This window comes from Pichia membranifaciens (genome assembly GCF_001661235.1).
Source record: "Pichia membranifaciens NRRL Y-2026 unplaced genomic scaffold PICMEscaffold_3, whole genome shotgun sequence".
Taxonomy (NCBI): domain Eukaryota; kingdom Fungi; phylum Ascomycota; class Pichiomycetes; order Pichiales; family Pichiaceae; genus Pichia; species Pichia membranifaciens.
Window position 1 is genome coordinate 545,143 of NW_017566984.1, and position 21,670 is coordinate 566,812.

The 21,670-nt window shown below is 48.4% G+C and overlaps 15 protein-coding genes and 1 non-coding gene across 16 annotated transcripts; 8 read left to right on the forward strand and 8 right to left on the reverse strand.

Annotated features, from left to right (window-relative positions):
• The first annotated feature begins 665 nt into the window (after window positions 1-665).
• PICMEDRAFT_t79 lies at window positions 666-737 on the forward strand. Its single transcript has one exon. It is a non-coding gene; the product is annotated as a tRNA-Gln (tRNA).
• Window positions 738-873: 136 nt separating this feature from the next.
• Window positions 874-2,925, forward strand: PICMEDRAFT_16344 (hypothetical protein). Its single transcript, XM_019161174.1, has one exon. It carries the CDS (start codon window positions 1,248-1,250, stop codon window positions 2,781-2,783), a length of 1,536 nt encoding a protein of 511 aa, XP_019017566.1. The 5' UTR covers window positions 874-1,247; the 3' UTR covers window positions 2,784-2,925.
• Window positions 2,926-3,042: 117 nt separating this feature from the next.
• On the forward strand, window positions 3,043-4,962 carry PICMEDRAFT_16345 (hypothetical protein). The gene has a single exon (XM_019161175.1). It carries the CDS (start codon window positions 3,098-3,100, stop codon window positions 4,628-4,630), a length of 1,533 nt encoding a protein of 510 aa, XP_019017567.1. The 5' UTR covers window positions 3,043-3,097; the 3' UTR covers window positions 4,631-4,962.
• On the reverse strand, window positions 4,760-5,074 carry PICMEDRAFT_72524 (hypothetical protein; the record flags this gene model as incomplete). The annotated part of the gene is made up of 1 exon (XM_019164219.1): window positions 4,760-5,074. One exon carries the CDS (start codon window positions 5,072-5,074, stop codon window positions 4,760-4,762), a length of 315 nt encoding a protein of 104 aa, XP_019017568.1.
• Window positions 5,075-5,351: 277 nt separating this feature from the next.
• On the forward strand, window positions 5,352-5,918 carry PICMEDRAFT_11454 (hypothetical protein; the record flags this gene model as incomplete). The annotated part of the gene is made up of 1 exon (XM_019159798.1): window positions 5,352-5,918. One exon carries the CDS (start codon window positions 5,352-5,354, stop codon window positions 5,916-5,918), a length of 567 nt encoding a protein of 188 aa, XP_019017569.1.
• Window positions 5,919-6,064: 146 nt separating this feature from the next.
• PICMEDRAFT_72526 (hypothetical protein) lies at window positions 6,065-8,866 on the reverse strand (the record flags this gene model as incomplete). Its single annotated transcript, XM_019164220.1, has 1 exon — window positions 6,065-8,866. One exon carries the CDS (start codon window positions 8,864-8,866, stop codon window positions 6,065-6,067), a length of 2,802 nt encoding a protein of 933 aa, XP_019017570.1.
• Window positions 8,867-9,115: 249 nt separating this feature from the next.
• Window positions 9,116-9,754, forward strand: PICMEDRAFT_72527 (hypothetical protein; the record flags this gene model as incomplete). Its single annotated transcript, XM_019164221.1, has 1 exon — window positions 9,116-9,754. One exon carries the CDS (start codon window positions 9,116-9,118, stop codon window positions 9,752-9,754), a length of 639 nt encoding a protein of 212 aa, XP_019017571.1.
• Window positions 9,755-10,103: 349 nt separating this feature from the next.
• Window positions 10,104-10,913, forward strand: PICMEDRAFT_72528 (hypothetical protein; the record flags this gene model as incomplete). Its single annotated transcript, XM_019164222.1, has 1 exon — window positions 10,104-10,913. The coding sequence occupies one exon, from the start codon at window positions 10,104-10,106 to the stop codon at window positions 10,911-10,913; it is 810 nt and encodes a 269-aa protein (XP_019017572.1).
• Window positions 10,914-11,006: 93 nt separating this feature from the next.
• Window positions 11,007-12,365, reverse strand: PICMEDRAFT_72529 (hypothetical protein; the record flags this gene model as incomplete). The annotated part of the gene is made up of 1 exon (XM_019164223.1): window positions 11,007-12,365. The coding sequence occupies one exon, from the start codon at window positions 12,363-12,365 to the stop codon at window positions 11,007-11,009; it is 1,359 nt and encodes a 452-aa protein (XP_019017573.1).
• A 247-nt stretch (window positions 12,366-12,612) lies between these two features.
• PICMEDRAFT_72530 (hypothetical protein) lies at window positions 12,613-13,938 on the forward strand (the record flags this gene model as incomplete). Its single annotated transcript, XM_019164224.1, has 1 exon — window positions 12,613-13,938. One exon carries the CDS (start codon window positions 12,613-12,615, stop codon window positions 13,936-13,938), a length of 1,326 nt encoding a protein of 441 aa, XP_019017574.1.
• A 72-nt stretch (window positions 13,939-14,010) lies between these two features.
• PICMEDRAFT_11460 (hypothetical protein) lies at window positions 14,011-15,171 on the reverse strand (the record flags this gene model as incomplete). Its single annotated transcript, XM_019159799.1, has 1 exon — window positions 14,011-15,171. The coding sequence occupies one exon, from the start codon at window positions 15,169-15,171 to the stop codon at window positions 14,011-14,013; it is 1,161 nt and encodes a 386-aa protein (XP_019017575.1).
• A 238-nt stretch (window positions 15,172-15,409) lies between these two features.
• Window positions 15,410-16,477, reverse strand: PICMEDRAFT_72532 (hypothetical protein; the record flags this gene model as incomplete). Its single annotated transcript, XM_019164225.1, has 1 exon — window positions 15,410-16,477. The coding sequence occupies one exon, from the start codon at window positions 16,475-16,477 to the stop codon at window positions 15,410-15,412; it is 1,068 nt and encodes a 355-aa protein (XP_019017576.1).
• Window positions 16,478-16,797: 320 nt separating this feature from the next.
• On the reverse strand, window positions 16,798-17,262 carry PICMEDRAFT_11462 (hypothetical protein; the record flags this gene model as incomplete). The annotated part of the gene is made up of 1 exon (XM_019159800.1): window positions 16,798-17,262. The coding sequence occupies one exon, from the start codon at window positions 17,260-17,262 to the stop codon at window positions 16,798-16,800; it is 465 nt and encodes a 154-aa protein (XP_019017577.1).
• A 227-nt stretch (window positions 17,263-17,489) lies between these two features.
• PICMEDRAFT_33984 (hypothetical protein) lies at window positions 17,490-18,824 on the reverse strand (the record flags this gene model as incomplete). Its single annotated transcript, XM_019162857.1, has 1 exon — window positions 17,490-18,824. The coding sequence occupies one exon, from the start codon at window positions 18,822-18,824 to the stop codon at window positions 17,490-17,492; it is 1,335 nt and encodes a 444-aa protein (XP_019017578.1).
• A 460-nt stretch (window positions 18,825-19,284) lies between these two features.
• On the reverse strand, window positions 19,285-20,169 carry PICMEDRAFT_72535 (hypothetical protein; the record flags this gene model as incomplete). Its single annotated transcript, XM_019164226.1, has 1 exon — window positions 19,285-20,169. One exon carries the CDS (start codon window positions 20,167-20,169, stop codon window positions 19,285-19,287), a length of 885 nt encoding a protein of 294 aa, XP_019017579.1.
• A 450-nt stretch (window positions 20,170-20,619) lies between these two features.
• PICMEDRAFT_21701 (hypothetical protein) lies at window positions 20,620-21,570 on the forward strand (the record flags this gene model as incomplete). Its single annotated transcript, XM_019162218.1, has 1 exon — window positions 20,620-21,570. A coding segment is annotated over one exon (951 nt), but the record flags the coding sequence as incomplete, so codon positions are not given.
• Window positions 21,571-21,670: the final 100 nt, after the last annotated feature.

The window sequence follows — 21,670 nt, forward strand, 5'->3', positions numbered from 1 at the left end:
AAAGCTTCAAGCTCTCATCTCTAGGGCAAGTGAGAGCGAATTGGCTCATAACCTGTTTTAATCTAGCTATTCTATTATGAATATCCATTGTATATGTTCACTTTTTCTTATGTTTGTTGCTTGTTAATATATAACTAATATAACTAGCCTACAAACTAATATTCTCAAACATAAATACAAGGGACAAACCTCTTGTATTTATACACTTACACCTTCGGTTAAACTTGCCATTATTCATTTATCATGGCGGCTAACTTTCCAGTTTTAGATTACTTAAGATGCCTTATCATGATAAGACTCTTATCTCTTATCACTCAATCCTTATTGGCCTCGGCATCTTATCTCAACCCTAAGATACCTTATCATGATAAGATTCTTATCTCTTATCCCTCGATCATGATTGGCTTTGGCATCTTATCTCAACACAGTGAATCCTTCTTTAGAGCAATCGGTAACAAGGAATTTGTGTTCCACTTTGAATGTTCTACATTCCTTTCACTTAAGCTTTTCGACTTCTACCAAGTGCATTGTGAAATATAAACCCGCGCCATTTGCTCCAATGCTGCGCACTGCCGCTCAGCCACTGACAATGGACAGTTGTCACTCTGCGAAATCCACCCGCGAATCTCCCCAAGTATAAGTGGAATATTGAGAAGACATCAACAGGTCTTGTAGTGTAGTGGTTATCACTTTGGATTCTGATTCCAACAACCCCAGTTCGAATCCGGGCTAGACCTCTTATTTTTTGGAGAATTTCCCAACCTCCTCAATTTTTATCAGCTTCCCTTCTACTACTACAGTTCTCTCTCTTTGCTCTATCGGGCTCTCCTCCTTTTTACGGCGAACAGAGCTCCTTTTCTGAAACTGAACGCCTATGCCGCCATAGCGCAGCAGTCTGGGCCCTCCCACACTTCCGTTCTTTACTCTACACCTCGTTCTCTTACTGTCTGGCCCCCTCCTCTGCCCTAGCCGCCGGCCCTCTCTCTCCGCAGAGCCTCTGAGCCAGGCAGAACCCCGAAAGAAAAAGCTCCGGTGGCGGCGACGGTGAAAACACGTTTTTCTCTTTTTTTCCAGCTCGCTTTTCTGTCGCAACATGTTTCCGGACCCGGTGGGTGACTCTTCCCTGTTAATGGTTCCTTTTCTTTTGGCCTGTAGTGTGATTTTCGAAGTGTTTCGCAGCAAGAAGTAGCTTGAAACGCACCAAAGATACACCCAAAACACACGTATATCCAGTAGCCACAGATCAAATGTCCCAAGTCTACAGATCCACTCGTTCTGCTGCTGAACAGGCCATCACGTTCGAGGAAGCCATCATCACCGGGCTTGCGAAGGATGGAGGGTTGTTCATTCCCTCGGAAATCCCACAGGCACCAAAGGACTTCCTGCAGGCATGGGAAAACCTGTCCTTTGAGGAACTCGCTTTTGAAATCATGCGTCTGTACATCGCGGACAAGGAGATCTCGGACGCAGATCTTCGCCAACTGATTGAGAAATCGTACTCTACTTTCAGAGCGAAAGACGTGACTCCTCTGGTCAAGATCGACTCGAAGGACAACTTGCACCTCTTGGAGCTTTTCCACGGGCCGACCTACGCTTTCAAGGACGTGGCTCTACAGTTTGTCGGGAACTTGTTCGAGTACTTCTTGCAGAGAAAAAACGCCAGCAAGAAGGAAGGTGAACAGCGGGACATCATCACCGTTGTCGGTGCCACATCCGGCGACACCGGTTCTGCCGCCATCTATGGTCTGAGAAACAAGAAGGACGTGAGCGTCATCATAATGTATCCAACAGGCAGAGTGTCTCCGCTACAGGAGGAGCAGATGACCACTGTCACTGACGACAACATCCACACATTCTCCGTGAAGGGTACTTTCGACGACTGCCAGTCGTTGGTGAAGGAGGTCTTTGCCGATGTCAAGTTTAACGACACCTACCATGTGGGTGCGGTCAACTCCATCAACTGGGCCAGAATTTTGGCCCAGATGACCTACTACTTCTACTCATACTTCCAATTGAAGAAACAAGTCGGCACCAGCGACTTCCACGTGAAGTACGTTGTTCCTTCCGGTAACTTTGGTGACATTCTTGCCGGTTTCTTTGCCAAGGAAATGGGCTTGCCTGTTGATAAGTTGGTTGTTGCCACAAACGAAAACAACATCCTCCACAGATTCATCAACTCCGGTAAGTACGATAAGGTGCCTGTCAAGGTGACCTACTCTCCAGCCATGGACATCTGTGTCTCGTCCAACTTTGAAAGATTTTTGTGGTACATGATCAAGAAGACCGACGGTGGCAACGACGACTTGAAGACAGGCGAGATCATGTCCAATTTCATGGCCGAGTTGTCATCCACCAAGGGTGAGTTCAACGTTTCTCAAGAAACCGTGCAAGCAGCCAGAGAGCTTCTCGATTCCGCTTCCGTTACCAACGAGGAAACCGTCGCAACCATCAAGGAGACCTACGACAGCACCTCCAACAAGTACATCTTGGACCCTCACAGTGCCGTTGGTATCACTACATGCCTGAAACAAATCGACGCTGCACAAGACGCTCCAAACACACACTACATCTCTCTTTCCACCGCACACCCAGCTAAGTTCTCCGAAGTCGTAAACCTGGCTTTGGGTGGCTTCGAAGGATATTCGTTCGAAAACGACGTCTTACCAGCAGAGCTCAAGCAACTGTCTACCATGCCAAAGAAAATCAGACTCATTGAACACGCCGACCTCAAGACTATTGAGGACGCCATTGTTGAAGAACTTGCCAAGGAAAAGAAGGCTTAAAGTTTTTTCCCCCCAAGTTAGACTTTTTGTCTTTTTACCTCTTTGTCTCTTTCCCCCCTTTTCCCTTCCCTTACTTCTACCCTCTTTCTATAAACAAAATGTGTACAAACCACCATCTAAAACAACATGCTTTTACGCCTTTTCGAGTCCTCTTTTTGAGCTGCGCGAAGCACTTCTGGCCGATTATTTTAGACAGGCCTGTGCAGTGATCGAACACATGAAATACGCCGGTGTTTTCTTCAGCACTTACCACTGCAGCTTTTGCATTTCATATCCAAAGCAGTCAGCCCAGGTTAATCAGACAATAGAGTAAAATGACTTTTGACCAAAGGTCAACGGAAGATCACGCGAACGCGTCGAGGGCTGGTGGCGCCCAAGCGCAACAGCAGCAGCAACAGCAGCAACAAAAACAACAGGTTTCTGGAGGTGCACAGTCCAGTCTTCCAATTCAGCTGAAACCAACTGACCAGACAATTCCGCCATCGCTCAAAGAACATTTTCCAGAGAAGGTTGAGCTGTACGAGAAGTTGCAGAGCCGTGAAAGACTGCTCGACATGATGATCAACAGAAAGTTGCTTGACTTGCAAGATCACCAACAGCGCATCAGCACTAGCGAGCTCTCAGGCGACTCGCATGAGGAGACACTGCGCATATTCATCTACAACACAAGTGAAAACCAACCATGGCAGAAGGCTGCCCAGCTGGAGCAGGCACAAGGATCACCACCTACGGACAGTGATCAGTCTCCAATGTGGACCTTGAGGGTCGAGGGACGACTACTCAACGATAAAACACCACTCAGTAACCCTAACAGACACAAGATGTCGTGGTTTCTATCTGGCTTGAGTATCGAACTGAAGCCTGCAGATGGCGACGCGTCAACACCAACCAACATCAAAGGTGTCAATGCGCCAGGTGCCAGTGGCAGTGCAGAGACTCTTATTGAATGGCACGACGACATAAAGGCACCAAAGGCTGAAAGAATGGCGAAGCAATTCGATGGGATGGATATCAAGCGGGGAGGATCCAGTATTCCAGATGGAACAGGAGAAGATAGGGAGATTGTTGCAAATGTGGTGATTCAACCTAAATTATATCCTATCAAATTGATGGTGGCTGACAAGAACTTGATGGAGCTGGTTGGTGCAAAGGAAATCACCCAGACCGAATGTATCAAGAGGATTTTCTGGTATGCGAAGGTGAATGAGTTATTCGAAGCTCAGAATATAGAGACTGACGTCAAAGAGTCAAATGATGCAGGTAAAAATACTGGGAAAAAAATCATTTCGGTCAAGTCAGATGAACTGTTGATGAAAATTTTTGGTCTGCCAAGCATGACTATGCCCCAAATCATGGAGATTGTTGGAAACAAATTGTTGAAGCCAGTGGAGCCAATCAGAGTTACTTACAATATTAACACCTTGAAGAACACCACTTTAGGTGATGTGGTGATCGACATCAAGGTCAACAAAGCATTACTCGAAGAAAAGAAGGGCAATCTGTCCGAATTGGATGACATCAACAGACTCATAACCGACGACGTTCTGAGTAAACAGAGCATTGCCGATTTAGTCAAGCTCGATGAGAACTTGAAGTTAAACATGCAAATCTTAAACTACTCTAAGATGAAATATGACTTCTACAAAAAGTTTAGTGAGAACCCTACCAAGTTTATGGAAAACATCTTGCAAAAGAATGACGAGTATTTGAAGATTTTGAGCAGTGATTCAATGTCGTTCGGTAAGGACGGTTTGGTCAGTGAAGAATTGGTGAGAAAGTCCGATTTCTACACTGACGATTTCTTAAGACAACATATAAATCTTTTGCTGAACTCGGGTAGAATATAATTTAGCAGAGCTTCTGTCGCCATCTTGTCCTCCGCTCTTATCAACCAAAATAAGTATGTAGAATATATAAAACATATAGTGATTCGTAATGTTGTATCAAGCTTTGTATTTTAAATCTCCAATTCTGACTCAATCGCTTTCAAGTTGATCTAACTCATTCAACCTTTCGGTTAAAGCTTCACCCCACTTGACGTGATACCCGCCACTTCTTTTCATGGCTAACGCTTCAAACGTTGGGTATTTTTCAGAAGGATTCACATACCACCCTTCGTGATCGACAAATACTCTTTCTGACACCTGCTCTATCCAGGTCACCTTGAGATGAGAACTAGAGTGATCACTTTTGACAAGTTCAATTTTCGTGATCAACGGCTCGAGATATTTGAGTTTAGTGTAATTGTCCACTATAAATTGGTATTCTTTCAAACAAAACACTTCAGACATTTTGGTACATTTGTGAAAATTTTCTACCGGAATCTAAATCAACAGATTACCCACAACCAGACAATAACATAACCAATACACTTACAAGTCCTCTACGATCGATTATTCTAAGCATGTTTCCGCATATCGGGCTGTGGAGAACAACTTTTTTTTTACTTCGGTTAAATTTTTTTTCAGACAGACCCTTCTTTATCTTCAACTCCAACATTTTGCAGATTGTTCCTTACTCCTAAGATCTTTTAACATAGCAAAAGCTGACTATTGACATCACATAGCAATGGCAAAGAAAGGACTATCTAAGAACTCACGTGCTGCTCGTCGCGGAGATGTGAATCCCTTCGAGAGTTCAGAAGCAAAAGAGCTTGCATCTTTACCAAGATTAGAAAAAACTGATACAGTCTCCCCATTGATTCGTTCTTCGATAAACAAAAACCAACAACTTTTAAATGATAGAATGACCAAGGCTTCCAGAGAAGGTTCGAAACTTAAGCCTGGAGATAATATTGTGACCATGCATAACAGCAAAAAGAAGCAACATATGGTGTCTAAAACGATACGGACTAAAACTCAGAGATTCCAGAATGTGGACGGTAGACTAGGTAGAAAAATTGAAAATGCATTAAAGAGAAAGAAGACTATTGCAAATCTGAGAAAAACAGGATGGGACAAAATCAACGAAATTGCTAAGAATTCCCTTTCCAATGATTTGGTCAGTCAGATAGACAGCGAAAAGAAAACAGATACTGATGTCGAAGAAGAGATTATTGATGAAATGAGAGACGATGATGAACCACTGGTCGTGGAAAACAAGAATCCTTTCGGTTTTTTGGAAGAAGAAGAATGAATACTTCTCATAGGGAACATTTTTCACGAATCATGGGCGAATTCAGAATTATAAAGTTAGAGTAAGACAACCATTAAGTAAGCGATTTGCTTTTTCCTTTTCTATCAAGATATCTAAAATAACTAAGCTAAGTTATGTAAAAAAGTTCAGTCTAAAATAGTAAATCTCGAGTTGAAGGTTTCCTCTATCTGGTCGAGAGTTGCAGATGCTAATTGGCAAACAAGCAAATCATGGTCATTTTCTGAAATATAGTCAAGAAGAATTTGAAGCTTTTCGCCATGATCTTTTATGATCTCCAACCCATTATCACTAGAAACTATATCGTTTATAATAACAACGGCCGCTCTCTTGAGCTCAGCGCTTGTTTCAAAGGTGATTATTCCATGAACTAGGTCTGCAATCTCGGTAATATAAGGGATTACGCTGTATCCGCATTCATGACAAGTAGTACCGAGTATGGATAGAGAAGACATCTTCATTCTTAAATCACTATTGTCAGCCAATTTCTTTTCCGTTTTGGATTCTGCTCGTGAAATTTTTATGCATGTGTTTATGATCACCTTGATTTGTGACCCCACAAGAACTTTACCATGAGAGGAAATGAACTTCGTCAAAATCTCACCAATACGTAACTTCTCGTCAATACTTTTTTTAGAAGTAGAGTATAGCTCTATCACATAGCTAAAAAAAGTTCTGTCGAATGAAAGTACACTGACCACATTCTTGATTGCATTTAGATACACAAATGGCTCAAGATCTTTTAACTGTGAGAGTAATAAATTTAGGGTATATTTAGTTGAAACTTGCTTTCTCTCTTCAGTCTTTGAATTTATAGTATAGTTTGTTAGCTTGTCTAGTGCATACACCCTGACCGAGGGTGTTGGATCATTGATCTGTTTCAAAACTGTCTCCATATTGAATCCAGAGGAACTGCTTTTGATGGTTGTATTTTTTGTATCAATACCTATTATATCTTCACACACCTGGTAAATCGACTTTGGAATATATTTTATATTAGTCTTTAAAGTAATTTGCAAGCTTTCCATTTGTTCTTTCTCGCTATCACTAGAAGGAGATAGAGTGGAGATGATATCCAAGATAGGAACCAAAGAGGTGATGCCATCTCCGCCTTCGCTTCCGTCAAACAATACTTCATCTTCATCCTCATCATCGGAGTCTTCAGTTTTGACGATGTCCAACTTTGACTTCGATTTCACGGACTCAAAATACTGATTGAAATAGGTTTTTGCAAAAATTAGTAGGGACTTTGGTGAGCCCTCAATTTCTGACTTGAAAGTTTCTAATAATGATTGTATGAGCTTTAAATAAACTATTTTTTTGAATGGAATATCAGTGTCATCCAATGCTGTATTGGAATACAGTTTGTTTAATGTTGCAATGAGAACTTTATTCGTATGGTCTATATCTGAATCATTCAACTTAGAGGTTAAATTAACAAACGTTTCCATATAGAAATCTATTTTATTGAATAGTTCCAAAATTTTGTTTTCTTTCGAAGTCTCGGACTCTTTAGTATTATATTTTATGAAAGTTAGATTACTTTCACCATCAGAAAATTTCCATTCCATCTGATAGTCAATCAAGTTAGTTGTGATCAGATCTATGAAGTGATCCGAATCTCCAAGAATGATGACATTTTTAACCAAATTCAATACTATATCATAATCTTTTTGCTTGCTTCTTTGATAGTTTGCATAGTACCATAATGAAAGAAGTATTGGCTGGAAAAATTCATTCATTATTTCCTGGTCCAAATTATTGAGACTTCTGGAGATTGAAAGACAAACATTGAAAGAGTTGTTTAGATCTATTTCGTTGGTCAAGACTACCGACTCATCCGTAGAGATATCTCGGTCTTTCCTTAAAGCTGGATTCAAATTCTCCCAGACATCAGAAAACAAAAAGTCGGCAATAATCCGCTTGTTTCTCTTGTATATGACAGTTATCATCTCGACCAATATGGTGTTCATTAGCGGCCTATTGACCAATACGAGCATGCCATAAATCTGCGAGAAAATATTCTTATAGTAATCGATCAAGCTCATACTCTGCGGCTTGGACGTGAGTAGCACTTGAACAATACTATTAATCTTGGCAATGTCCACCTCCTCATCTTCTCTGAGTCCCAGCGCCAAATCAATTAGCGATTCCACCCCATTGCGCTTCACAAGTTGCTTTGAAAGTAAAAAAGACACAAATGTCGCAACTGTCCGATTGGCTCGACAGTTTTTCAGCAGAATGGAGTAGAAGGAAAGTAGCTGATAGGTAGAGCTCTGCGCTTCTAGACGATCAATGTACTGTTGGTACTCAGCTAGTCCGATGGACACCGCGAAGTAAATCGCAATGGACAAAGCGTCTGTGAAACCAGTTCCTACGAGGATAAGATCTTTCAAGTCACTCTCAGACTCAAAGATCTCCGTGAACGTGGAGAGGATGTCTTTGAGAATAGGTATTCCGGAATTAAAATCCATCTTAGTATATGCTGTTGGAGCCTTGAAGTTCTTGAGCTTTCTTTTCTCCAACGGCAGCAGAATGTCGCTTGGCATGATGGCGTACACGCCGTGTATAATGATGATGTTGGTCAATTCCCCCACCACTCTTATGTCATACAACGGGATGGAGATCATATTTGAGTCCTTCTTCTTCGCCGAAAGCACGTTAATCTCCCTTAGGTAGCCCAGCAACTCGTCAATGACGTACTTCCTTCTAGCTGCAGATCCGGCCTGCTCCTGATGAGGACTGAACTGTGCATATAGGAAGCTGATCACGTCAGACTCTGTCTGGTAGCCCTCGATTTTCTTAGTAATGGCATCAAAGAGTTTTCCCAACGCTGTGGTCCTCGACCTCTTTTCCACCCTTTCGCCCCTCTTGAACTTGGCAAGCTCTTGCCTCAAGCTTTGCAGCCTCTCCTGGTCCAGCTCCGGCATGCCTCTTCTGCAGTATGCACCCCAAACAGCACCCGGTGGCGGAAGGCAAGAAGACTCAGAGAAGTCGTCTGGCCTGAAATCAAGTCCGTGAAACGCTATTTTTCATTTTCTGATTTTTTCTCGGCTTTTTTCGTTCTCTTGCCAAATATTTTTTTGTTAGACACCTTTCTTCGTCTGCAGCCTCTGGGAGAACTTGTCTGGAAACTGAGCAACACTTCACCCCGAAACGACAACCACAACGACCGCAACATGCCGAAACTCACACAGCTAACGCAGGAGGAAATGGACAACGTGATCTACGACGCCAGACTGGGTGACGTGGAGTCCCTAACCGAGATTTTCAGCAAGGAGGTCGAACCGGCTGTGCTAAAGACTATCAAGGACGAGCACTCCTTAACTACGCCGTTCCACATGGCGGCGGCCAACGGACACATAGACGTGCTGCAGTACCTCCTGGGATTGCTAGCCGACGCCGAGGAGAAGAAGGCCATTCTCAACTCCAAGAACGACAGCGGGAACACAGCGCTGCATTGGGCAGCGTACAACGGCCACTTGGAGGCCGTCAAGCTTCTTTGCGAGAACGGCGCCGACCCGTTCATAAGGAATGCGTACAACCACGACGCCTTTTATGAGGCCAGCAACAACGACCACGAGCAGGTCGACGACTTTCTCCTCGAGAAGTACGGCAACATCGTGGAGCAAGACATAGACGACAACGACGACGAGAACGACGACGACGACGACGGCGCCGCCGAGACAGGTGCCGAACCGGCCGCAGCAGCCAGCACAGTCAAGTTCAGCGAAGGTACCGAGATCCAGAAGGTGACCAAGGACGACACGGAAGCTGTGGAGCAGCTCACGCAGCAGACCGACCACCTCGCCGTATGATCCGCCCGCACCGGGCGTATACCTCTATCAACATCCTATATAGCAATACCACACCGTCCGTTCTGTACCAGTTCTGTACATTTCTGTCCCACTTCTGTGCCGTCAGGCCTCTGGCCCTTCGTTTTGCACTCTTATCTCTTCTCTTCGGCGGCCAAAACCGTTCTACGCCGATCGGCCCAGATCAGTGAAAATTTTCCGTCCGCGTTGACTTTTTTTCAGTGGGAGGGAAAAGTGGTGAATGAAATTTGCACACTTCATGTTGGCAAGAGGAGGGGGGCTAGCCAGAGACAGGGCACAGGAAGGGAATAGTGATAAATAGAGTCTCCGCATCAGCAAGCCAAGAAGAAGAATGTCTGCTGAAGAACTAGGATTCGATCCTACCTTAAAAAAGAAGAAGAAGTCGAAGGATGCCGCCGCTGTGGCGGTGGCCGACGGCGACGGCAACGACGAAGATCTATTTGCCGGATTGAAGAAGAAGAAGAAGAAGAGCAAGGACAAGAAGGAGGAGGCAGAGACAGGCAAAGAAGAGGATGAGCTTGCAGAAAGCTTTGAGGGCTTGAAGCTGAAAAAGAAGAAGAAGAAGAAGACAGTCAAGGCTGACATCGACGAGTTCGAGAAGCAGTTGCAGGAGGCCGGTATCGAAGAGAACGCGGCCGAGAGCGTGACCACGTCGGACCTCATTCCATACTCACAGCTGTTGGACAGGTTCTACAACATCTTGAGAGAAAAGAACCCTGAGTTGGCCGGTGGCCAGCAGCAGAGATTGAAGATCCCACCTCCTGAAGTGTTGAGAGACGGTAACAAGAAGACGGTCTTTGCCAACGTCCAGCAGATAGCCCAGGTGTTACAGAGAAACCCATCGCACTTGATCCAGTATCTTTTCGCCGAATTGGGTACCTCGGGTTCCATTGACGGTGAGCAAAGGTTGGTCATCAAGGGTAGGTTCCAAGCCAAGAACATCGAAGGTGTGTTGAGAAGATACATTCAAGAGTACGTCATCTGCAGGACTTGTAAGTCCATGAACACAGAGTTGAAGAGAGAGGCTGCCAACAGATTGCACTTTATTGTCTGTAAGGCCTGTGGTTCGACCAAATCTGTCACTTCCATCAGAACAGGTTTCACTGCCAATGTCGGTGCAATGAAAAAGAAGAGAGTTTAGTCCTCATGTTCCAGTATTCTGTATATTCATTTTTCGTATATCCTTCCCTATCATTACCACATATCGTTCTATATAATAAATCATGATAAAATGTCAATCCCGACCCTCATGCACGGTCCGGAACACGCGGTACGATGTGATCGACCTGTACTCGGAGTAAACATAGAGAAACTCGTACAGTGTCTTCGCCAGCAGTACAGACTGGTACCCGAGGTACTCAAGGCAGAGCTCTATTTCCATGGGCACGGGCCGGTACCGCCTGACAGCCTTGTAGATGAATCTCACTATGGGCTTGCACTTCCCTATTAGCTTATGACCGACGCCTATGCCGAGCAACGTGTAGAATATCGAGTCAAAGGGTGCATCCAAAGACGCAATCTTAGTGCTGTTCAGCACGTAACTCCCGAATGAAGGATCCCACGTCGTGACGAATACCTTTTTGAAGTCAACAAATGTGCAGCACCAGAACTTGTCTTTCAAACTCAGCTGCCCGAGTGAGTCGGCAACGACATGGGTCTTGGCGCTCCGATTGATGTACTTTGCAACCCTTTGGGGGCTGGTTTCAATGGCCCAGTTCAAGTAGCAGATGTTGAAAGTTGCAGCGTAAACCAAATCGCTAGCGTACTTTACAAAGAGTGCAATAAACCTCACCAACGATGGCACTGTTTCCACAGCATTCGAGCCCAACCAGAGAAGTCGTAGGCAAGAAAAGAGATTGATGTTTGTCTGGACATACGAGGATAGGGCCAGTAGATCTGATATTCCTATCACCTCCGAAATGCCATCTGCATTCAAAAATTCAACTCTGTATTCTTGTATATTTCTTCCCAAGATGATCCATGGCACCAGAGGAAAGATCACGGAAACTGCACATATAAGAACTTCTCCGTACTCGCATAATAAGTGAGGAGCCAACATCCTGGTTACACTGTAGACGGCCTTCACTTTAGTTGTAAAGGATTCGCATGCACTGAGTATTTTGCGATTGCAGATAGATCTAAAAGGAACTAAGCTCTTTATAGGGGAGACAAACGAAAGAACACTATGGCATTGTGGACACACATCGTGAATGTATACCATGGGATTATCCAAATCACGCAGAAGTATGGTATCTAGATTACTTTGTAACGCTGCCTTTGGGGGTGTCGAGATTATTGCACCTCTTTTAAAGTATTTGAAATAGTGTGATTCACTTCCATCGAATGGGGTGTTCATGATCAATGCTCTAAAGTAGGAATCCTGCAATAGGGTTCCATCGAATGAGGCTACAACATTTGGGTTCGTGTGGTTTGGAAATAAGTGGGATTTGTATGCTGCTCTTTTAGCTATGATATGTGTTGAAACGAGATTTAAAACGCAATCATTGTGAATTTCTAAATTGCATGTCTTGCATGGTTTGATAAGGGGATGTTTCGGAGTGCCATCGTCAAAGCAAATAACGCAATGAGACATGAGCAAATTTGCTTGTTGCCGAAGAAAGCAATAGGTTGAAAAGATAGCAGGACCTGTCAAGGACTTTTCAGGCCTTCAGTGACACACCCGACAAGTGGCTGAACAATCTCGAATAAGCGTCTTTTTCCAGCCCACTGACGTTATCTGAGATTTATACTGTTTTTCCATTGTTTTAATAGGGGTTTAAAAAGGTTCCAACGTCTATTCGTTGTTACATGAAGTAAGGGAGTGAACTATTTCTTTTACAATGGAATCAGATGAAACAATATGTGTTGTATGCCAGCAAGGACCCACCGAATATGATCCATTTGTGAATCCATGCCACAGGTGCTTGGTATGTTTCCATGAAGAATGTTTGAACCTTTCCATTAGGACAGTCGCTAACGCTATAAAAGATTCAAAAAGGATAGATCCAGTTAACTGGCTCCTTTGGCTCTTTAATCGGAAAGTGTATGAACAGCTATCGACGCCTCGAGATCCCTTTTCCCCCGGACCTATTGCCATCCATTACAGACAAAGCTTAACGTGTGGCTTTGTCGATGCCAAAATTAGATGTACACCCTCTATTTCTGACCTGCTAAAACTTACAAGTATGAGACCCAACGATACCTTTACCATGTTGTGCCCCAACTGCCGTGCCTCTATTTTGGTTTTTGGAAGGAAATCCGTTCTATCAGGTGTTCACAAGGTTGTCAGTCATCTGAAATCTTTTGCATTGGCCACCGTTTCCGCTGGTCTTGTATCTGGAATAGCTTTATTTTCATCATTCTCGATGGCTGCAACATTTGCCTTTAGCTTGAACTGGGCTAGTGATTTTTTCCAACAAACGGAAGAATTCGATTACACTGAACTGCTGAGGTTCATAATGGTGCCCCATTTTGTATATACGATGGTTACTCCAAACGTGGGGTTGTTGCAACTAATTTTTGCATCGATCTACTCCTCATTTTCTTACGGAATACCTGCTTCTGGGATAACCACAACACTTCAGAAGTTCATCTATGGTAAATTGATTACAGCTATCACCTATAGGCTGACAATCAACCGTTACTACTATGAATCGTTCAAACAAACAATTCCTGCTGTATTTGGGCTAAAACTATCACTTGATGACGCGTGGGCGATCCAAGATTATAGAAATGAAACAGTATATGAAGAGTACAATACTTCACCATTTTGGAATAAATGCATCAGTTGGGTCAGAGATACATGGTACTGTTTATGGGAAGATTTTGGAGAATTATACAGAGTTAGTGCTTTGGATGTATTTTTTGGAAATTACGGATTCATGTCCACGTTTGCTATCGGTTTATTACTTGGAGATGGTCCAATGAGTAATTTCCTGTTCAACATTTACATGACAGAATCACAAAACCAGGCGTTGTCTAAACTCGTTGGTATCGCCATTACACAAATGGCTTACTTTTGTGTATCAACATTCAATTCATGTGCTTTGGCTAACTGTTATAAGAACTTAAAGCCTGGAGAGGGAAATATGCCGGTTACAAAAGTCAGAAGGGCAGCCGAGGTAGTATTCCAGACATTCAGTGCACGTCCGACAGTCATGCTTTGAAGCAGTGATCTTCTTGCTTTTAGTACTATACCTCGATGTAGGATACTTTTATATACTAAGGACATTTCCACATTACCTCTTTCTTGAACGAAGTACCTTCCCACTTGACAACACTTTCTTACCATCTGCATTCTCTGCGTTATCCTGCAAAGGAGTATTATGTGATTCAGTTTCAGTATCAATCACTTGCTCTTCAGTGACCACCGCTTCCTTCGCTGACGCTGGACTGGATTTGCCAAATAGCTGACCTACTGAAATACTCCATAGCTTGAGAACAGCTTTCACAAGATATAGATCTGTCACTTTCAGGCCAGAATCATCCTCTTGGAATCGCACTAGGTTCGAGATGACATTGTCAATTTCGCTTTGTGCTTCCTTCTTGTTTTGCTTCTCTGCATATCTTCTCTCCTTTCTATTCATTTCCTTTTTCTGGAAGCCGGCGAGGTTGAAATGTCCAGATTCCACTATCTGTTTTGTGAGATCGTTCATACTCTGCTGGTCTTCGGCATTAAAATCCTCGTCATTATACAAAAGAACACTTCTGTCGGGCTTAACAATAAAAACTTTGCCACAGTAGGTCACCAACTTGTCGTCGACGGAGTAGCCTGAGAAATTGCTGTCCAGCTCATAGTCATCTGGGAGCTCCATCACTTTGTTAGGGTCTGCACTACTTCGGTTCATATTGTCCGCCTTCCATCTGACATCCCGCAATATCTGTTCTACTCTTTTGTTCTTCTGAGACCTGTTTAATTTCAAAATGATCATCTGCCCGATACTGGTCAGCACGGCCAGGAACACCAAAACTAGCGTGAAGTTTGGTTTGAATCTATTCTGGAAAACGTACCTGGCTTTGGATTCATCCCACACGGGGAATCCGTTCTTGAGAAAATAGTCGTAGCTCTTACGACGGTCAACATCACGCAAAATCGAAATGATCAAAGAGAGTGTTTCGAACTTCCGTTCAGCCCGACGGCGTTCCTTTGGCTCAGCCATAACAAACTTGTCCGGGTGCCATTTTCTGCTTAGCTTTCTGTACGCACGTTCAAGCTGATCTTCTGGTGTCGATGGCGAGATTGAAAGCAACGAGTAGAAGGTACGGTTATCTGCAGATTTTGAAGCCTGTTTCGGTTGTATCTTGTAGTGTAGATCCAAGATCTCCAATTGAGTTGGAGAGAAGTATGCGAGGGCAAGTCCTGCCAGCAGCAGCAAGTAAACGAATCTGAGGTGTTGCATTGCGACGACTGTTGGATGCTAGCTCACTAGCCAGTGTTGTTGATCTTGAGTGTCTGAAGAAGACACGTCTTTCGGTTAAGAAGGTGGAAAAAAAGTGACAAAAATCGGGGAAATCATGTTGGCAGATGGTTCGCGTACGTGTTTGGAGGTTATTGAAGAAATGTTTGATTAGCTTTTATTTATACAAAATGTATCACGTTTAGGTGTAAACTATAGAGTGCAGAAAAGCGGGAGGGGGCTACATAGAGCCTCTGACCTTCTGTCTGTTGAGCTGCTTTCTCTGCTTCCGCTCTTGCTGCTTCTTAGAGAACTTCTGCTGCTCCTCTGGAGTCATGGAGGCCTTAAGCTTCTTCTGCTCCTCGATCTTCTTGGTGTTGAGCTCCTCTCTCTTGAGGTCGTCCAAGATCTTCTTGAGCTTGTTGTACTCGTTCTCTCTGGTCTTCTTGACCTTTCTGGTGAGCTCTGGTCTGAAGGTGGCCCGGTTGACGACGAGGTCCAAGTAGTCGTTGAGAACGTAGTTGAAGAGGTTTTTGCTGGCCTCAATGTTGGAGTCGGAGTTGCTCAATGCGAACTGAAGGATGAGTCTCTTGTACGGCTTCAACTCGGCGATCTTGACGGGCTTTTCGACGGGCTGGTCGGTGATGGCGAGGAACTTGAGGGTGGAGACGTTGGCCTGCAACAGGTCGGCGAGCTTCTTGGTGTAGAGCACGTCGTTCATGTCCGAGACCTCGTTCATGAAGACGAACTGGAGCGGCAACTTGGGGGACTCGGACGTCTTGGTCAAGGAGAGGAAGTAGTTCTCTGAGCGGAAGGTGTTCATCTTGTCCTTGGTGACGACGGCCCAGACGAAGTTGTCGAACTTCTCGCTGGCCTCCTCGTCGAACGTGAACTCGACGGTCACGAGGTCCTGCGGAGGAGGCACGGAGTCGAGGAAGAAGGACATCACGAGCTCCATGGCCCACATGAAGAGGTTCTGTCTGGACTGCAACTCGATCTTCGCCAAGACGGACTGCACTCTCAGTCTGCCCGAGGCGTAGAGCGAGTAGTGCTGGCCGTCGTCCTGGGCGTAGAGCTGCTGGCTCGTGACACCCACCTGGAAGAAGTTCTCTCTGAGCGCCGGCACGACCGAGTCGATGAACTTCGAGGCGATCTTGTTGTTGTACCCGGACCCGAGCTTGAACAGCACGAAGTACGCGAGGACGACGCCCAAGGCGAAGATCTCGATTTTCCAGTTGTATGTCGTGAGTCTCTCGAGGAGAGGCAGCTTGCTGAACTCCTCTGGCGTGATGTCCTGCGGGTAGGCCATTGTGCTTGTGCTGGTGCTGGTGCTGCTGCTGGATGTACCGAGTGTGCTGCTTGGCTTTGCCCTGCTGCCTTCCCTGCTGCTGCTGCCCCCGCCTATCCGCCACAGAGATAAGCAACGTCCACTTCTGCACTTCGTCGGCCTCGGTTCCCACTGTGGCCGCTGAGAGCGGCGAGAGGGGCCGGCCGCGAGGAGGAGGAGGGGGGTGTAGTAGTAGGCAGTAGTAGGGTCTATACAGGGTAAAGAGGGAGGGTAAAGAGGAGGAGGGAGGAGGGAGGAGGCACGGCCGGTGTATGTACAAAGAGGGTGGCAAGACGGCAGACTCAGTTGCCGCTGGCACCGATCTCGCCGACGTCCAACCTCGAGTTTCTGATGTAGTAGTGTCTGTTTCTCGGCTTGTAGGCCACGGGTCTTCTGACAATGTCGAGCCGGATGATGTTCGGGTGGTAGACGGGGATGTTCATCTCCACGCCGAGCCCAGTGATCTTGTTTCTCAGCAGCACGGTCGAGTTCAAGCCGCTGCGCTTGACCATCAGCACCTGGCCCGTGACGGGCTTCTGGTTCTTGTACACCACCGTGACGATGTCGTCCGCCCGGATGCGCTCCTTGTTGGCGAGCGACAGCGCCTTTCTCTTGGCGCCTGTCTTGTCGAACTTCTCGTACTGCGCCTGCTTCACGTACTCCATGAGGCACTGGCCGTTTCTGAGTCTTGGCAGCGGCTCGTACACCTGCATCTTCGGGCCGAGGCTGGCCCGGCTCGTGGAGAACTGTCTGAGGGCTCTGAACATTTTGTGCGGGGGCTCTGTTGTGGCTTGCGGTGTGCTGGTGTGCTGGTGTGCTGCTGCTGCTGCTGCCCTGGTCCTGTCTTGTCCCGTCTGGCCTCTTCTCGAGAAAGAAGACGTGCAAAAAAGCTGAGCACGCACTGCGCAGAAGGGTTTTTGCGGCCATTCGCGCAAGATGAGGGGCTGTACGGTGTTGAAGATGGTATACAGGGAAAAGAAGGAAGGAAAGAAGACTACTCGAGGACGGCAGGGTCGATGAGGAGGTCTGCGTCGGCGTCGACGTCGGGGCTGCGGGCAATCTCGTCCTTGACGGCCCACACGTGGACGATGTTGTCGTCGGAGCAGCTGGCGAGACACCACTCGACCTCGGGGCTGAAGGCAAAGTCGTTGACGCCGCCCGTGTGGCCGCCGTGCATCATGAGCAACTCGGGGACGCCGTCGTCGGCCTCCTCGGGCAGCTGCTCCTCGCCGATCTTGGTGAGGTCCCAGAGGATGACACGGCGGTCCATGCTGCTGCTGGCGACGACGTGTTCGTGGAAGGGGTCCCACTCGACGTTGGTGACGGGCTTCTTGTGGCCCACGAGGGTGTGGAGACAGCGGTCCATGTTGCGGAGGTCGTAGATGTAGTTGTTGGCGTCGTCGCCGCCGAAGAGGACGAGGTGCTCGCTGGCGGGCGAGAAGGCAAGGCTGTTGAAGCTGGTGGCGGCGTTGAGGGTGCGCTGCATCGTGACGGCCTGGCTGCGGCAGTCGCCGAGCACAAAGAGCTTGTCCTCGCCGACGCTTCCAAACACGCCCGGCCGCCTGTGCGAGAAACGCACGTCGTTGACGGAGTCGGTGTGCACGTTGTAGACGGCTGTCGGCCGCAGGCTGGCGGCGGCAGCGCCGCCCGTGCTGTCCCGGTAGTCCCAGACGGCGACGCTCTTGTCCTCGGCCCCGGTGACGAGCCGATGCTGACTCGTCGGGTCCCACGCAAGCCCGAAGCCGTTCGCCGTGTGGTGCTCCAGCTTCCTCCGCCACACCTCGTTCATCCTGGCGTCGACGTTGTACACGTACACCTCGCCGCTGGCGTTGATCGTCGCCCACACCTTCGAGTCGAACGGGTTGGCCCGCACGCGGTTCACCTCCACCGCCTGAGGGAACTTCTTGCTGATCTTCAACCTCGAGTTCACCGTCTCCAGCTCCTCGCTCGTGAGCTCCTTCTGCTCGGTCAACGAGCGGGGCAGCTGCAGCGACGCAAGCTTCACGTAGTCGTCGTCCTCGCCCGACGTGTGTGTCGTGAGAAAGAGGTTTCTCGTCACCCCATACTTTGTGTCCTTCGTCTTGTTCTCAAACGTGTCTGCCCGGGCAAACTGGATCGACAACGACGGCCATGTGAGCGCCGTCTCGCTCACAAACGAGTACATGTACCGGCAGTTCTTCCGCCACAGCTTGTACTCCTCCAAGATCGTCTGCTCGTTTTCCTCGCCGTCCTCGGCGCCGCCGTCTTCACCGTCACCGTCACCGTCCTCGTCTTCGTCGCCGCTGTCTGCATCGTCCCCGCCGGACCCCTTGCCCAATAGCTCTGCCATTTTTTCAGGGTCGGCCATCACCGCCGCCAGGTCGCCGTTGGCCGCCACGGCGGCCTCGAGACCCTTCGCCATGTTCGAGATCGTCTCGGAGAGGCTCTTTTCGTCAATGCCGTCCATTCTGCTGCTGCTGTCTGCTCTTGCTGGTCTGTACAAGACGACTTGGGTGGGATGAGTGGGGGAGAAGAGTAGAAACGCAGAGAAGAAGCGTAGCTAGGCCCTGCGGAACGAAACATGTCCAGTCAGACGGGTTTCCAGAGACGCGCTCCGTTCTGCCTCCACTGTGGACGAACGGTGGCACTCACTACAAGAGACGAGGGACATCGGAGACGTGGCCAGGCCCCGCATCGGCTGCAGCAGATATAGATAGAGAAATGTTTATTCAAATGTTCGTCATAACAATAGGTTTAAAGAAAGTAAAGAATGGATGGTCTTGTACACAAAGAAACTCGGCTTTCTGTCCTTAGAACTTGAACACGTCGGTCTTGTCGTAGCCCAACTCCTTCAAGACACCGGAGACCTCGCCCTGGTCGGTAGGGGACACCTTGACTCCGGAGAGGGCCTTGTAGAGAGGAGGAGGCCCGCAGATGAAGACGTGCGAGTCGGCGGAAGGCTTAGGCAAGTTGGACTCCAACACGTCCTTGCCGATGTAGCCGACGGTGATCTTGTCGTCCTTTCTGGAGTCGACAATCTTGTCGATAAAGTACTTGACGGTGAACTGGTCCGGGTACTTGGCGGCCAACGCGTCCAACTCCTCCTTGAGCAAGATGTCGTCCATGGTCTTGGACCCGTACAAGAGGGTGATCTTGGTCTTGTCGACATCGTTGTGCGAGAGGATCTCGTGCACCAGCTGGTACAGCGGGGTGATACCGGTGCCTCCGCCAATGAGGCCGATCTCCTTGAACTGGTTAGGCTCCCACTTCCACTTCAGAATAGGGCCCTTGAACGGCAAGCTGTCGCCCACCTCCAAGCCACGCATGTGGACGGACATCTTCCCGCCCTCGTACGTCTTCACCAGCAAGTCGAACGAGCCCTTCTTTCTGACGTCGGTGATCGGGGTGTATGGTCTCACCACGTTGTTGCCCTTCTCGGTCACGTACTTGGTCAGGATTGCCGACGCAACAACCAACCCGGACGTCTGGTTGGCGTTTGGGAACGCAAACGTGTACACCTTCGTGTCGTTCGACACCGGCTTCACGTTTGTCAACTTGAGGTCGACCCACTCGCCGTCGCCCTTCAAGGCGGGAGGCACAAGTGCAGCCGGCGCTGCCGCAGAGCCGGTCTGGTAAAAGTAGAGGCCGCCGGCGACGGCGGCGGCTGGAACGAGGAACTTCAGGACTTTAGACATGCTGTGTGAGGTCGCTAGAATGCTGCTTGATGCCAATTGTGCTGCCACAGACATTGCCACTGCCCCTGCAGCGGAAACACCACCACCACAACAACAACAAGAAGAAGAAGAAGGGTCGGCGGGCCAGGACGGTGTCTGTCTCTCCGGGGAGGGAGGGGAGAGGGAGAGGAGCCACAGAAAAGACGGCGAGGGCGAGGCCGGGAGAGGCGAGGCCAGGCGGTGAGGGTGGGAGGTGAGGTGACATGTGACGGCTCAGACGGTAAGAAGAAGGACAGGCAGGTTGAGAGGCCTGAAGGGAGTATAAGAGGGTGCTTCTCCCGGTGGAAAGGACCGTAGAGAAGACGAAAAAGCTCTTTTGCGTTGTCGAAGACGGTACAAGAGCACAGAAAATCAGAAAACACAGAGAAAGCAGGCAGAAAGATGTCGAGACTAGCATTGATCAGGAACAACCTCTTGCCGCCGCTTCTTCCATCGTTTCACAAGGGCCAATTGGGCAAGCTTGCGGTGATAGGCGGGTGTGAGGACTACACGGGAGCCCCGTACTTCAGTGCGCACTCAGCAATGCTCTCCGGGGTGGACCTCGTGCACGTGGTTTGCGAGCAGGCGGCGGCGCCGGTGATCAAGAGTTACTCGCCGGACTTGATGGTGCATCCGTACCTGTTGGACTCGGAGAGCGTGCGGATGAGGGTGAAGCAGGGCAGCGGGTCGGCGGAGGAGGTGATGGCGGCGCAGATGGAGAAGATAGTCGGGCTCGTGAGCCGGGTGGACGTGCTGATTGTCGGGCCCGGAATAGGGCGCAACGACGGGCAGATGAAGGAGTTCCTGCTGGCGATCCTGGAGCACGTGTTGGCGAAGGCGGAGCGCAAGGACGTGGCGGTGATTCTCGACGCGGACGCGTTGTACCACTTGAGCGTGAACAAGCGGCTGCAGGGCCTTGTGCAGGGCTCCGGGAACCCGAACATCGTGCTCACGCCGAACGTGGTGGAGTTCCAGCGGCTAGCGGACGCGTTCGGGGTGTCTGTGGACGGGCCGGACAGCGACCGGGCGCTTGGCGAACTCTGCCGGACGCTGCGCTGCACGATCATCCAGAAGGGCACGGTGGACAAGGTGTGCTACCACGGCGGCGAGGTGTTGCGGTGCGGCGACCCGGGCAGCTTGAAGCGGGTGGGCGGGCAGGGCGACTCGTTGACGGGGATGGTCGGGGCGTTCCTCTGCTGGGGCACCGGGGCGTACCGGCGGGGGTTGTACGAGACGCCGGACACGCTCACGGACGAGCAGGTGGTGTCGCTGGCGTGTCTTGGCGGGTGCACGACGACGCGGCGGGCCGGGCGGCTGGCGTACGAGAAGTACGGCCGGGCGATGCTCACGAGCAACTTGCACGAGTTCATCGGCGACGCGTTTGTGCACCTGGAGAAGGCGGCGCCGCCTCCGGCGCCGGAGGAGGCGGACCCTTGAACGCAACGGTTATTTCTTTAGACAGTATACAGCTCGAACGCAGGAC

What these genes read in the sequence shown, in the direction of transcription:
- PICMEDRAFT_16344 (XM_019161174.1), top strand. Translation starts at nt 1,248, where the DNA reads ATGTCCCAAGTCTACAGATCCACTCGTTCTGCTGCTGAACAGGCCATC.
- PICMEDRAFT_16345 (XM_019161175.1), top strand. Translation starts at nt 3,098, where the DNA reads ATGACTTTTGACCAAAGGTCAACGGAAGATCACGCGAACGCGTCGAGG.